General features: G+C 38.1%; 1 protein-coding gene across 1 annotated transcript in view; it reads left to right on the top strand.

Moving 5' to 3' along the window:
• The window catches only part of SERAC1 (serine active site containing 1), a 44,609-nt gene that overhangs the window by 25,345 nt on the left and 3,597 nt on the right, over positions 1–15,667 (top strand). The window contains 6 exon segments of the mRNA XM_007451353.1: positions 1,248–1,410; positions 10,272–10,422; positions 11,724–11,865; positions 12,918–13,012; positions 14,231–14,328; positions 15,513–15,667. The exon segment at positions 15,513–15,667 is cut by the window's right edge and continues 9 nt beyond it. Coding sequence (XP_007451415.1) covers positions 1,248–1,410; positions 10,272–10,422; positions 11,724–11,865; positions 12,918–13,012; positions 14,231–14,328; positions 15,513–15,667 — 804 coding nt within the window.

The raw sequence follows: 15,667 nt of genomic DNA, 5'->3' as shown, positions 1-15,667 counted from the left end.
CCTGCTCACATCTAGCAGTTGTAATTTAGTAGATGTGAGGTGGAGTCCAGGAGCTTGCATTTGTAACAGGCATCCCTGGTGAGGCCGATGGAGTTGGTTTGTCCCACATCATGAGAAACACCATCCTAGAGGTTCTAAGCGCTCCAGTTTCATTGGGAACCATTAGACATGGCACAAAAGCATGGTGCTCTCTGGTCATCTCAGTTCCCACGGGTGGAATTAGGAATCGAGCACAAAGCAGAGTCATTAGTGTGGTAACACACTAAAAAGGGAATGTGGGAAAGTAAGCTTGATTTTTTGTGACTTATGACTGATTTCCGAAACAATAGGTGCATCTGCAGTAGAATGTCCAGTGCATGGAATGTAATAGTTACCTTTCCAGAAACTTCTCAACATAGTACATATCTCACTTGATATATGTCTAAAAGGCATACTTTTTAAATGCATATAAAATGTGGTAAAATTTAATAAAAATTTAGAGAGTGACAATCATTGCATATACATGACATGATATCACATAAGTGATATAAGTGATAAAACTAAGTGCTGGGGAGAGGCAAGGCTGTGCTAGTGACGTTGGCAGACTGTAATGGCTTGTTGGTCAGTTTTGTCACCTTACCTTAATGTATATATTTCCTTTGGCTTTCTTTTATCTCTTTTCCCCATTAAAAATTCACATCCCTCTTTCTTTCTTTTTAAATTTTCCTTGATCTTCCTCTTTAAAAAAAAATTCCAGCTCTTGAATTTTAGAAGAGCCCCATAGCTGTGGGCTTGTGTGGGGTAGTGTGTAGGGCCACAGATGTTGCTTATCTCTATATGGGAGTTCTTGTAGGCAGAAGCAAAATCTGCCACTTACACAGGGGGATTATTTCCTGTTATCAGGTGGCAGATTTCTCAAGCGTAGAGAACCTTTTAAGATAGTTTCAAGCCAATCAAAGTATCAGTATAAATTGAAACAATTCTGTAATAACGACATTGTAGTTACATCCAACCAAGAACTAAGTAGAATAACTTTAAGAATAAAAATGTCACAAGTCCTAGTGGCCTTAATTTTTCAGTGATTTTAAAGCACTTCCCACACAGATAGGGGTTTGCTTATTTATTTGAGCTGAGCTGAGAATTTTGGGGGGGTCTCTTTGGGTCTCTTCCTTGAGCAGGAGCCACCTGGCTGCCCACCAGCATGCTGTGTCACCTGGTTAGTGAATTTGTGCAACATAAAGTGAGCTTTCATTAATTTATTGTGCTAGATACCCACACATTGTGATAAAATTGAAGCAAATGGAGGCTTACAACTACTGCAGAGGCTGTACCAACTTCACAAGGACTGTCCTAAAGTACAGAGAAATGTAATGCGTATCCTTGGAAATATGGCTTTGAATGAACATCTTCATTCTACTATAGTTCGCTCAGGTAATAACTTTACATGCCGAGTATTTGGGGTCCAGTCCTTTGTTCTTCTCCCACCTCCACCCCTCATTCATGTTACGCTAATTTTTCAATAGGCTTAAGACTTTGCTTAGGGTAGTTTTGGGTCCTTAGAGCATGTCATTTTAGAAGGGCAAGGAATTGCTTGAGACGTGGGTAGTCCACACCTAAGATAATCAGTGTGTGGACAGTCACAGGAGAGCAGTTTTTCCCATGATGACCATCTAATTGTTTATATTATCTTTTATATGATCTGGTTAACCAAGAGGCATAGTAAGACTAAAAAGAAGTCCACTGTATAATTGATTTTCCCCCTTGCAACTAATAAACCACCTGTGGGGAGGTACTTTAGATGAAAATTCCTGCCTAATCCAGTCTTTATCATGATGGTTGCACAATGGTGATTTTCCAACTGCAGCATCCCTTCCTCATTTACTTTTCAGCATCTGGCATTCTACTGTAAGCAAGAGCTCTTCCCTCTCACTCCTTCCTTCTCTCTTTCCTTCCTTTCTTCCCTCTCCTACCTCCTTTCCTTCTCTATCCCTCCCTCCCTTCCTATCAGTATGGGCACATGGTTTCCTATTTTTTAATAGTTTACAACTTATTACTGTACTTAATAATTTGATGCCAGATTGTCTCAGCTTTGGTTAGTAGGAGACCAGCAAATTGGCTCCTGTGTCCTTTGATATGCCCACATCATTTTGGGAGGCGTTCCTTACTTTCCAGTATAACAAGATGTCCTAGGCTCATTTGTTCAAAGAATCCTGTTTCCTTTTAGTAGAGAATGAATTTTAGAGACCAAGATCTGGGTACTGTCTAGATGTGCTTATTGCTCCTGGGGTGTCTTTGCTTCTGGGCTGTTTCAGTGGAAAAAGCAGGGTGATATATACAAATATATGTATGCATATACACAAATAAATATACATACCTATGTGCACATATACATGCATATGTTCAACAATATTTATTAGAAATGATGAATTTACATTTTTTTCTTGTATCTGTTTTTTTTTTTTTTTTTTTGAATTTACATTTAAGAGTGTCTTGATCAGCAGAAGTTTTAACTTGCTGAAATCTGATTCGGGGATCAGCAGACTTTTCTATAAAGGACCACTTACTGTACTGGTTTAATTTGTTCCTCTTTTTTTATGGATTATTAAGGTAGAAACTTAGATCACTGATTTTAACCTTTTTTCTTGTTTCATTTAATCTGTTGCTGTGTAACAGACCACCCTAAAACTCACTGGTTAAAACAGCAGCCATATATTTTGTTCATGAATCTGAAATTTGAGCAAGATTCAGTAGAGAGGGCCTTTATGTGCTATATGCAGCATCAGCTGGGCAGCTCAGCTGTGAGATGGAGGATACATTTTGAAGATTGCTCATGCACATGGCTTGCAAATTGGTACTGGTTCTCAGCTGGGAGCTCAGCCAGGGCTGGGGGCACTGGCTTCTTTCAACACTCGCCTTGGGCTTCCTTAAAGCCTGATGGCTCGGTTCCAAGGGCAAATGTTCCAAGAGAGAGACAGGTATAAGCTCTTTTGCCTTTTATAGTCAAGCACTGGAAGTAAATTTTGCCATGATCTATTGATTAAAAGTTAGTCACTAAGGCTAGCTCATATTTGAGGAGAAGGGATTTAGAAGGGGTTTTAGACCCATCACCTCTTGATGAGAATGGTGTCAAAAGAATTTGAAGACGTGTTTTAAAGTCATTACTGTTATTTCCTAATATAGCTATTTAGAGCTGTAAATTTCCTCTAACCTGCTTTAGATGCATCCCTCAAATTTTGGATATATTGTATTTTCATCATTATTCAGTTTGAAATATTTTCTAATTTCCCTTATGATTTCTTCTTTGTCTCATGGGTTACTTAAAAGTGTGCTGCGTAACTTACAAATATTAATGGCTGTCTAGATGTCGTATGTCTTTGATTTCTAGTTTAATATTGCATGCATTCAAAGAACACACCCTGTAAAATTTTAGTTTTTGGAAATGTGACACTTATTTGATGGCCCATTTTATGGTCTGTCTTGGTGAATGTTCTGTGTGCACTTCAAATGAAGGAATATTCTGTAGTTGTTGGATGAAGTGTTTTATACATAACAGTTCAACCAAGTTGGTTGATCATATTATTCAAATCTTCTCCAGATCTTTACCGAGTTTTGTCTAGTTTAATGAATTACTGAGACGTGTTAAATTCTTCAGCTGTGATTGTGAATTTGTTTCCCCCTTTAGTTCTATCAGATTTTTCTTCCTTGTGAAATGGTCATTTTTTTATTATTAAGTATTGTATCTATCACTGGTAATACTCCTTTTCTTCAAGTCTGCTTTGTCAGGTATTAAAATAGCCATACTGGCTTTTTTTTTTTATGCTTGCTGTTTGCATTGCATATCTTTTGTCTTTTTCCCTTCTTTTGCTTTCATTTTTCTGCGACTAAAAATAAGTACGTCTCTAAGACAGCACATACTTGCTTCTTTTTTAAAAAGTTCAGCTTGATAATCCCTTTTAATTAAAGTGTTTTGTCTCTTTAACTCTAATGTAATTATTGATATTGTTTGGTTGTGTCTGTTGTCTTGCTCTTGCAGTTTGTCCCCTGTCTGGTTTTTGTTTCTTTTTTTCTCCTTTACAGTCTATCTTAAATGCATATTATACCATTTTGTATATAACGTGAGAGTCTCACAACAGTATAATTCAGTTTATACACTCTGCCATCCTTTGTAGTATTGTCATAATTATAGACCATAATATGTTATAGACCACATGTTATAGACCTCACAATATATTGTTGTTATTTTTGTTTTAACAGTCAAGTGGTATTTAAAGAACATAGGAAAACTTTTTATTTACATGTTTATAATATACAGCACTCTTCCTTCTTTTCTATCTAAATTTGCGTCTGATATTATTTCACTTCATCCTAAAGACCTGGATCTGCCAGCAACAAATTCTGTCACCTTTCATTTTCTGAAAATGTCTTGACTTTGCCTTTATTTTATTATCCAGAGAAAGGTTATTTTCCATGGATAAAGAGTACTTTGTTGACAGTGTGTTATTTTTTTCTGTCAGCACTTAAAAAATATCATTCCATTCTCTCTCTCTCTTTTTTTTTTGACCCAAGCCGAACATCAACCTTTTATTGATAACAAAGCAGCAATTTGGGGGCATGTTTCCAAGACACCAAGAGCAGGCTTCTGTCCCCATGCTCTGTGTGTGTGTCTGTGTATTGTCTGATGAGAAGTCTCTTCTTATGTCCACTTTTCTTCTCTTATATGAAATGTGTCTTTTTTCCTGTCTTCTTTTTAGATTGTCAGCAGTTTGACTATGAAGTGCCTAGTCTATTTTTATATTTATCTTGCTTGGGGTCTACTGAGCTGACTGAATCTGTGAGTTGATGTTTTTGAGCAAATTTGGAAACTTTCCAGCTTGTCTATCTTTAGATATTCTTTTTTTTGTCCCCTTTTCTCTCTTCTTTCCTCTTGGGACTTCAATTATGTATATTAAATCTCTTGATTCTGTTCCACAAGTCATTGAGACTCTGTCCATGTCTTTCCCCAAATTTTTTTTCTTTGTGCTTTACCTTTCTTTTTTTAATGTATTTTTTAATTGAGGTATAGCTGAAGTTTCAGATATACAACATACTAATTCACAATTTTTAAAGATAATACTTCATTTATAGTTATTGTAAAATATCAGCTATATTCCCTGTGCTGTACAATATATCCTTGTAGCTTATTTATCTTATACATAGTAATTTGTACCTCTTAATTCCATACCTCTATCTTGCCCTTCCCCCCTTCCCTCTCTACACTGGTAACTGCTAGTTTGTTCTCTGTATCTGTAAGTCTCTTTCTTTTTTGTTATGGTCGCTAGATTTTTTTAGATGCCACATATAAGTGATATCATACAGTGTTTGTCTTTCTGTTGTATCATGCAGTGTTTGTCTTTCTGTTATCTGACTAATTTCACTAAGCATAATACCCTCCAAGTCCATCCATGTTGTTGCAAATGGCAAAATTTCGTTCTTTTTATGGCTGAGTAGTACTCCATTGTGTGTGTGTGTGTGTGTGTGTGTGTACACACACACACACACACACACACACACACACACACACACACACAATATCTTTTTTACCCAGTCATCTACTGATGGACCCTTTGGTTGCTTCCATATCTTGGCTATTGTAAACAGTGCTTCTATGAACACTGGGGTGCATGTATCTTTTCAAATTAGTGTTTTAGTTTTATTTGGATATATACCCAGGAATAGAATTGTGGGGTCATATGGTAATTCTGTTTGTAGTTTCTGAGGAACCTCCGTACTGTTTTTCACAGTGGCTGCACCAATTTACGTTCCCACCAACAATTTAGAAGCGTTCCCTTTTCTCCACATCCCTGCCAGTATTTGTTAGCTGTGTTCTTTTTGATGGTAGCCATTCTGACAGGTGTGAAGTGATAATCTCATTGTGGTTTTGATTTGCATTTCCCAACGTTGAGCATTGTTTCATGTACCTGTTGGCCATCTGTACCTCTTCTTTGGAAAAATGTCTATTCCTGTCTTCTGCCCATTTTTTAATCAGGTTGTTTTGGGGTTTTTTTTGATGTTGAGTTGTATGAGCTGTTTATATATTTTGGATATTAACCCTTTATGGGTCATATCATTTGCAAATATTTTCTCCCATTCAGTAGGTTGTCTTTTTGGGTTTTTGCGGTACACGGGCCTCTCACTGTTGTGGCCTCTCCCATTGCGGAGCACAGGCTCTGGACGCGCAGGCTCAGTGGCCATGGCTCACGGGCCCAGCTGCTCCGCGGCATGTGGGATCTTCCCAGACGGGGGCACAAACCCGTGTCCCCTGCACCAGCAGGCAGACTCTCAACCACTGCGCCACCAGGGAAGCCCTGTCTTTTCATTTTGTTGATGGTTTCCTTTGCTGTGCAAAAGCTTTTAAGTTTAATTAGGTGCTGTTTATTTTTGCTTTTGTTTCCTTTGCCTTAGGGGACAGGTCCAAAAAAAATATTGCTATGATTTATGTCAAAGAGTATTCCACCTATGTTTTCTTCTAGGGATTTTATGGTTTCAAGTCTTACATTTAGGTCTTTAATCCATTTTGAGTTTATTTTTGTATATGGTGTAAGAAAATGTTCTAATTTCATCCTTTTACATGTAGCTGTGCAGTTTCCCAGCACCACTTATTGAAGAGACTGTCTTTTGTCCATTGACTATTCTTGCCTCCTCTGTTGTAGATTAATTGACCATAATTGTGTGGGTTTATTTCTGGGCTCTCTATTCTGTTCCATTTATCTGTATGTCTCTTTTTGTGCCAGTACCATACTGTTTTGATTAATGTAGCTTTGTAGTAGAGTCTGAAGTCAGGGAGCATGGCTCCTCCAGCTCTGTTTATTTTCCTCAAGACTGTTTTGGCTGTTCAGGGTCTTCTGTGTTTCAATACAAATTTTTAAATTATTTGATCTAGTTCTGTGAAAAATGCCATTGGTATTTTGATAGGGATTGGATTGAATGTGTAGATTGCCTTGGGTAGTACGGTCATTTAAACAATATGAATTCTTCCAATCCATGAATACAGTATATCTTTCCATCTGTATGTGTCATCTTCAGTTTCTTTCATCAGTGTCTTATATATAGTTTTCCGAGTACAGGTATTTTACCTCCTTAGGTAGGTTTATTTCTAGGTATTTTATACTTTTTGATGCAGTGGTAAATGGTAAGTGGTAAATCCTTAATTTCTCTGACAGTTCATTGTTAGTGTATAGAATGCAACAGATTTTTGTATATTAATTTTGTATCCTGCAGCTTTATTGAATTCATTGTTGAACTCTAGTAGTTTTTTTGGTGGCACCTTAGGATTTTTTTATGTATAAAGTATCAAGTCATCTGCAAACAATGACAGTTTTACTTCTTCCTTTCCAATATGAATTCCTTTTATTTCTTTTTCTTATCTGATTGGTGTGACTAGGACTTCCAAAACTATGTTGAATAAAAGTGCAGAGAGTGGGAATCCTTGTCTTGTTCCTAATCTTAGAGGAAATGCTTTCAGCTTTTCACCATTGAGTATGATGTTAGATGTGGACTTGCCATATATGGCCTTTATTATGTTGAGGTATGTTCCCTCTATACCCATTTTTTGGAGTTTTTATCATAAATGGATGTTGAATTATTTTTATTATTTTATTTTTTTAAATAAATTTATTTTTGGCTGCATTGGGTCTTGTTGCACATGGCCTTCTCATTGCGGTGCTTCTCGTTGCGGAGCATGGGCTCTAGGCACGTGGGCTTCAGTAGTTGTGGTTTGTGGGCTCTAGAGCACAGGCTCAGTAGTTGTGGCACACGGGCTTAGTTGCTCTGCGGCATGTAGGATCTTCCTGGACCAGGGATCGAACCCATGTCCCCTGCATTGGCAGGTGGATTCTTAACCACTGCACCACCAGGGAAGTCCCCTGGCTGTTGAATTCTGTCAGTAGCTTTTTCTTCATCTTTTGAGATGATCATATGGTTTTTATTCTTCAGTTTGTTAATGTGGTGTATCACACTGATAGATTTGAAGATATTGAACCATCTTTGCATCTCTGGGATAAATCACACTTGATACATGGTGTATGATCCTTTTAATGTGTCATCAAATTCAGCTTACTAATATTTTGTTGAGAATTTTTGCTTCTATGTTCATCAGTGATATTGGTCTGTAATTTTATTTTTTTGTGATATCTTTGTCTGGTTTTGGTATCGGGGTGATGCTGGCCTTTTTGCATGAGTTCAGAAGCGTTCCTTCCTCTGCAATTTTTTGGAACAGACTGAGCAGGATAGGTGTTAATGCTTCTCTAAATATTTGGTAGAACTCACTTGTGAAGCCATCTGGTCCCGGACTTTTGTTTGTTGGGAGTTTTTTTTTTTATTACTGATTCAATTTCATTATTGGTACTGGTCTGTGTACATGGCTGAAGTATAAAATCAAGTCACAGGCCAGTAGGAATAGTATAATTCCATTTAGGCAAAAAAAAAAAAAAAAGCATATGGAGCTATAGTGTATATATATAAATTATAGGTATGTAACTGAATTTTTAAAAAGGTTTGGAAGGATGTCCACCAGACTTTTAACTTTGATTACTTCTGAGGATATAAGTGGGAATTGGGAAATGATGGGAGTGCTAAAATGGGATGTTCATTATTAAGTGCTATTTTTGTTTGTTTATTTTTACAATGAAAATGTATTCAGAAGTTATGTAATTAAAAACAGTAAATATTTAAGAAAGACACAAGTTTTCCAAGGAGCATTAGGTGAAGCATCTCAGGCATTGTAAAAATACTTTGCTAACTAAAAAATGCTGTAGAAATGGCTTGTGTCGTGCTTTCTCTTGTGTTTCCTTTCTTGTGACTTCATTAAAAATAAAGCCATATTTTTGTACGTACCAATAACATACTTGTATATCTCTGTAGGTAGAATTTTAAAACATTAATTATTATAAAGCATTCTATAAGAGATTTTGAAGAGGGATTTTCTAATATTACAAATTAGAGTATTGTTAAAGAATTATTGGGTCTGAAATTTCTTTTGGATTCTTAAATAATGGCCACCTATCATCACGGTGATTCTCAACACTTTTGCCACCGAAAGTGGGAGGATGACATGAGGACAAGCTGCTCTCTACTGAGCACCTGCTGTGCTTGGAAATGGCAGTTTTTATATAGATTAATTTATTAGAACCTTCCTTCAGGTCAAATGAGCCACGTAACTTGACTGAGTTTCCATAGCAAGTAAGCAAGGGATAGAAATTTGAGCTCAAGTCTCTCTGACCTCAAAGCCCATATTTTGTTTTATTTTAAATTAAATAATACATGAATAGACTCTCATTGTAAATACTTCGGAGAACACAGATACAGCAAAAAATTAAACCCAGCTTTATACAGAGCCCTCCACAACCCCAACTCCCTCCTAAGAGGCAGTGACTTTAATAGTTGGGTGCCTCTTTCTAGATCTTTGTGTGTTTGTGTGTGTGTGTGTGTGTGTGTGTGTGTGCACGCACGCACAAGCATAAACTTTGCCTACATATTTATGTTCATAAAGCAATACACTGTTTTAAACAACAAAAACATAAAAAATAAATGAAATTGTACTGCACAAAGTATTTCTTTGTCTCCCTTTAAGAAATAGTTCTTCCAAACTGTTACATATAGAATGGATAAACAACAAGGTCCTACTGTATAGCACAGGGAATTATACCCAATATCCTGAGATAAACCATAATGGAAAAGAATATGAAAAAGAATATATATGTAGGTATAACTGAGTCACTTTGCTGCACCGCAGAAATTAACACAACCTTGTAAATCAGCTATACTTCAATTTTAAAAAATGAGTTTTTCCTTCCTGAACCTCAGGTTTTATAAGTTTTTTGTCTGTCAAACAAGTTCATTATTAAGAAACTACTCACTCATGTATTATTAAGGGCTGCTAATATGACTGCCAATCAGAATGAAATAACTAGTATTAACTCACTGAGTTTAATAATTTTTGCTAAAGCAAAATATGACATTTTCTTACCATTTATGGCCTCATCTCTAGTAATTACAACTTCTGTTAGATTTTCTAAATAAAGAAAATGGCTCTTAACCTTCGTTGAGATCCCTAAGGTGTACCTGGCTGGGGACATCATGGCATTGTGTTGTGGGACCCAGGGGGCCTTCGGGAAGAATGTAATTGTGGTGGTAGGGCTTTTTCTCGTAGACAGATGCTGAGGTTTGCCTTCCTCCCATCATTTTCAGCCTGAAAACCTCTCAATAGCCTGAGACGGATTAGTGCTGGTGTTTAGGGAATATGTTCTTTTCACCAGGCTGGGTTTCCATACTGGTAGAAGCAATAAAGTCCCACCACATTATGGAGGCCTCACACGCCGCCAGAACCCTGGCTAACCTAGACCGAGAGACTGTGCAAGATAAGTACCAGGACGGCGTGTACGTGCTGCACCCCCAGTACCGCACAAGGTAAGAAGGCAGGATAGAGCCGCTTTGTCCCTGTGGGGCCATAATGCTTCAGGGGCTTAATATTCTAACTTCTTTCTGCATAATTTAGATAAGTTAAATACCTTACAAATAAGTCAAATACCTTATTTACTGAAACAGTTTGCCCCTAATAACCTCAGAAGAATTGCAAGCTGTCTTGAAAGTATGGAACTAGCTAAATTACCAGGGTTATTTTATACCAGTGGCTTACCTTCAGGAAGGCTGCATTCACCTTTTATAACGTGTCTCACATAAACTCTGTAATGCATATTCTTTGTTTCATTACATTTTTCATGTACATCTAAGTTATTAACTGGTTAGGGTTGTAGAGGTTGGTCTGGATGAGAAGGAACTAGGAAATTATTACATGCAGGCAACCAAGTCAGCCTGGGCCTAGAACTCAAGGGACTAGAGAAAGCTTAGGCGAGGTTATAAAAGCATGTATCGGAAGGAAGAAGTTGTAATAAATTTGACTCATACTCCTGCTTAAGGCTATTTCTTTCTTTGTTTGTTTTCTTAAGGTTATTTCTGGTCACTATTTCCAGTTGTATCATTGCTAAGACAATAAATATAGAAAGGACCATAATGAAAACATAACACATTTCTTAGATTTTTGTCAGGCACTTTAATACCTCAGAAAATAGCAAGAACATTTTTTTAACTTGAAAAGTAGATTTCCTGGTTAATTCTAATTTGTAAATAAAATAATATGATAATGTATTTTATATGTGTTACATAATTGGGTATTATAAATAGCTTGCAAGTAATATACTATTGCAATTTTTTAAATGTTGTATACAAAGAAAGAATATGTTACTTTAAAATCTCATTTGCTCTGTTTCTGATAAACATCATTTTCCTTGATAAAAACAATCTTTTTCATGCATACTGAGTTTGAAACTACACTAGCATATGATTTAATTTCTTAAATACTTTTATTGATTTGTGTAATATTCTCATGGAACTCTTTGGAGGGTAATCTATGACATCTGTCCCTTCATTGATCACTAAGCGCATTACAGTTGGTTTTGGTTGGTCTGCCTGCCTAGTTGTGTTTACATCCTTACAGAGAGAGCAGTGAGCACACTGCATATATGTCTTTGCCAGAACTCCTTTAGGGCTCCTCAGCAAACCTGTGCTTATAAAGCTTGCCTTAATTAAGTTTATTTTATGTCATATAAACCTGCTAAAATAAGCACCATCCAAAGAGAGTGCTGTGTAGATTCTTATCAAAGTAATAATGCATTTTTTCTGCTTCTTTTAAAAACTCTCTCCCCTGTTAGTCAGCCCATTAAAGCAGATGTCCTGTTTATTCATGGCCTTATGGGAGCAGCATTCAAAACGTGGCGCCAGCAGGACAATGATCAGGATTTAACTGAAAAGGTTTCAGAGGATGAAACCAAGTATACAACATGCTGGCCCAAGGTAAGGAAGCGGCTACCTTTGGTCGGCCACCCTCATCCCGACACACTGCTGTGTCACCGGCCTTCAGAGTCCTCACTGTGACATGCTTGCTTTTCTCTTTTTACTGGGATTTTTTTTCCATGCAGTTTTTCTTTTCCTTAGGGACACTTATATTATGTTACATGAACAACTGGGCTTATCACTCTGTGTTGTATAATTTACGGTACATTCTATGACTCTAAAAGAGTATTCTGTTAAGTAAAAAATGGGCAAAGGGCAAGGGCCAGTAAAATAGTTCACTTCTGTTAAAAATATAATTCAAAAAATACATATATATAATTCAATAAATAATATATTAATAACAGCTGGCTAGTTCTGTGATTTTAATAATTATAAAAATAGAAAGACTTTGAAGAAGTATCTGCTTTGGATTTCTTTGACATTATTTCTTCTAAAGAGCCTAAACTTTGGCATTAATTTATTGAGTGAAATTTATCTAAAGCTCAGTGAAAACTGATGCTGTAAATATGTATAAATAGTTCCTGGGGCTTTGTCCCACTTCTGCTTATCCACCTTCACAAGGGCTTATCAGCAGAAAGAGTGGTTGGCACTCCTTCTCTGGTGACACTGAAATATGGAGATGATGATAAACCTCGGATCCCCAGAGACAGAACTGTAACTGTAATTAGTATCTGAGCTCTCAGGTCAAATCTCTAACCTCTGTCACACTCTTCTGTCTGTCCTGAGATCACAGCTTTCTGTTAAATGCTTTCAAAAAGCCAATTTGATCTAGACTCCAAAAACAGGCCCTGCTTTTGGCTATAGCAGATTAAAATTGAGAATATTATCTTGAAACCTGCATAGTCCTTATGCAATATCACTTTATGAGCAGAGATATAAAAAGATAAAATGCTGGAGTTATTTTTCTAGTCACCTTTACACTTTACTCCAATGCAGTCTTTTACTAGTTGTCAGTATTACAAGGGTCCTTTAGTTACAAATTTCAATTGCTAGGAAATAAGTGGAACAGTGGAAATTCATATCTTCCCTTTTGTACCTTTTATTTTACATAGTCATGGTTAGCAAGAGACTGTCCCGCTCTCCGAATTATATCTGTGGAGTATGACACCAGCCTTAGCGACTGGAGAGCAAGGTGCCCTATGGAAAGGTAACAGAGGGGGAAGGGTCCAGGCCACAAGTGGGCCCTCTGGGATGGAGGGGGGTTTTATCTTTGAGGCCACAGACAGGATTTTCTTATGGAAAACTAACCTAACCTTTCTTCTCTTCCCTATAGAGGAAGTTAGCTATAAGTAATGAAACTATATAAGGCTTAGATATAGTGTCAATGTTGGGCTCCTAACATGGTTCACTTAAAACTATTCTCATAGTAAGGACCATGGATTCAAGAGCAAAGTTTACTTAATTCCTGGAAGTAAACATGGGGCTTTTGGCTTTTGTGTTCACAAGCATACCACCTAAAGGAAGGCAAGAGAGATGCTGAGCAATGTAGGCTCCTTATGTCACTTGTACATCGTATGTGCCAACTGTATATACAGGAGAGAGCGCGCGATTTCTGGGCTTCAGGACCTACACTATAGCCAATTCTGCCTTTGACTCACTAGCCATCTTAGGTCTTTAAACTGGTGTGGGAAGTCTGGTCTACAAATGGAGGGAGTTGGTCTGGAGTGTTATATATGAATGACCCCCACCTAGGTGCCAGAGGAATGGTGCTGAGGGTCAGTGGGCAAGACCCCAGGGCTCCTTGCTCAGGTCACCCAGAGGAGCTCGCATAAACCTTTATTTCGAAGAAAGGATTCTCCACATACAGTTTAAAACTACCAGACCAGACAGCTTTAGAGTTCCCTTTTAGTTTGAAAATTACTTATTTGAATTCTGATTCTAATAGCTTTGTGCTGTTTCTAAGTAACAAACCAAAATGATGAAAGCTTAGTGTTTGTAACATAAATACAAGTAGAACTAAACAGCAATGACAGCTGACTCCACAGGTGAACTCGCAAAGGACATCATGGTCTCCGCTGATCCTTGTCTTGTCAGGCCACCTAATGAGGAGGGACGCACACCCTAAGTGGTGGGGGCAATGGGGTAAGACCCAAGTTTGACCCGTGAAAATTGCCCGATACGTTTTAGATGCCTAAACAATGCTTGTTTCATAAATATTCCCACCTATACCAGTGTGACTAAGTTAGATGGGGAATGAGCAATTGCAGGAATCAACCAGAGAGAATAGAGGTATTCCTGACTCCAAAGTGTAGCATGTAGAATTGGTCCAATAAACAAAAGATCTTGCCTTAAAACGTGGATAGCAAAAATGGGGCAGGGGGAATCAATAGCCTCCTGTCATACCTGCTGTTTTCATTTTGTTCAGAAAGTCCATTGCATTCAGGAGCAACGAACTTCTGAGGAAGCTCAGAGCTGCTGGTGTTGGGGACAGGCCAGTGGTTTGGGTATCACATAGCATGGGAGGTAAGTATGTTTCATTGTTGCCAAGCGAGCATTGTGAGGTTGTCAGCCATGCAAGCTCTCTGTTTTGTTTATTGGTAGCCCTTTTCCCCCCTAAATTAATGTTTTTGGCTATGGCTCCTTCCATGCTATTTGTTTTTCTAAGAGGGGACAACTAGTAAAAAACCATATAAAAAGAAAATGAGTTTGACAACTTAATGCTTACATTAAGCACTAAGCTTGATAATGAGTAAATATCAGAAGATGTCCATGGCATATGTAAGCCCAACTTGTAAATATCTCTCAGCGTTCCTGGCTGGTCCCAGGGCCTCCCCTTTCTTCCCTGTTTCTCCAACCACCGCAGAGTCCGTCACTGCTCCTGTGCCCACAGCCCCAGCCCCTGCATGCCTGCTTACCCCTCGCCCAGGCCTGCAGAAGTGGCGGTGTGATCACAGGTGTCCCCTCTTTGGTCCCAGTGCTTGCTAAGTAAGCCACATCCCCTGCTTCTCCCAGCCCACTCCCAGTCCAGTGCTAAATGTTCACCATCCACCTTGCAGAGGGCCTTTCAGCAGCCCTTGGCCTAGTTTATCTGATGAAATGCTCAGGACTGCTGACTCTTGAGTCTGGGCTTTTTGCTGAGAGAAAGGTGGATGTAGCCCTTTGTATCCTCAGAGACCAACTGTGTACCATCCATGTTACTTCTGTGTTTCCCTATCAGCTCCAAGCCCAGGTTGGGGGACAGAAAAGAAGGTGCCTTCCTAGGTGCATTTTCCCACAGCAGCTTTGTTTTCTCCCCAGTGGATATGTGAGACTATGGGTTTTTTAAATATTAGTACTGTCCTAACGGAGTGGTCATTAGTGGGCCGCTGTGGGTAGGTGGGGAGGCTGGCTGCTGCATATGCACTTCATTGATGGAACCCAACATGCAGGGCCTAACTCTCTTCTCCGGGAGAGTGCATCCTGTGATGTAACATCTGCTTTACCAATGAGTTGTTCGTAGTCTTGTGCTATATATTTTAGAGGATTGGGCACATTACTAAGTGTTAATATTTTAAGGCCCTGTTTGTTGGACTACAGAGAATTATTGTTTAAACTTTTTTAATGAAAGCATCTCTTTTTCTGTATTTCTCGTTTGCCTTTTTTTTTTTTTTTTTTTTTAATAAGGGAAGGAAAATAGCTTATGCATTGTTTTTCTTCTCTATGGCTAGGTCTTCTTGTCAAAAAGATGCTGTTGGAAGCCTCTAAGGAGCCAGAAATGAGTACTATTATAAACAATACCAGAGGAATAATTTTTTATAGCGTCCCTCATCATGGATCCCACCTGGCTGAATACTCGGTTAATATTCGCTATCTTCTCTTTCCC

This window comes from Lipotes vexillifer, unplaced genomic scaffold (assembly GCF_000442215.2).
Source record: "Lipotes vexillifer unplaced genomic scaffold, Lipotes_vexillifer_v1.1 scaffold935, whole genome shotgun sequence".
Lineage (NCBI taxonomy): Eukaryota > Metazoa > Chordata > Mammalia > Artiodactyla > Lipotidae > Lipotes > Lipotes vexillifer.
Note: the sequence above shows the minus strand (reverse complement) of the source record. Positions and strands in the feature narration are given on the sequence as shown.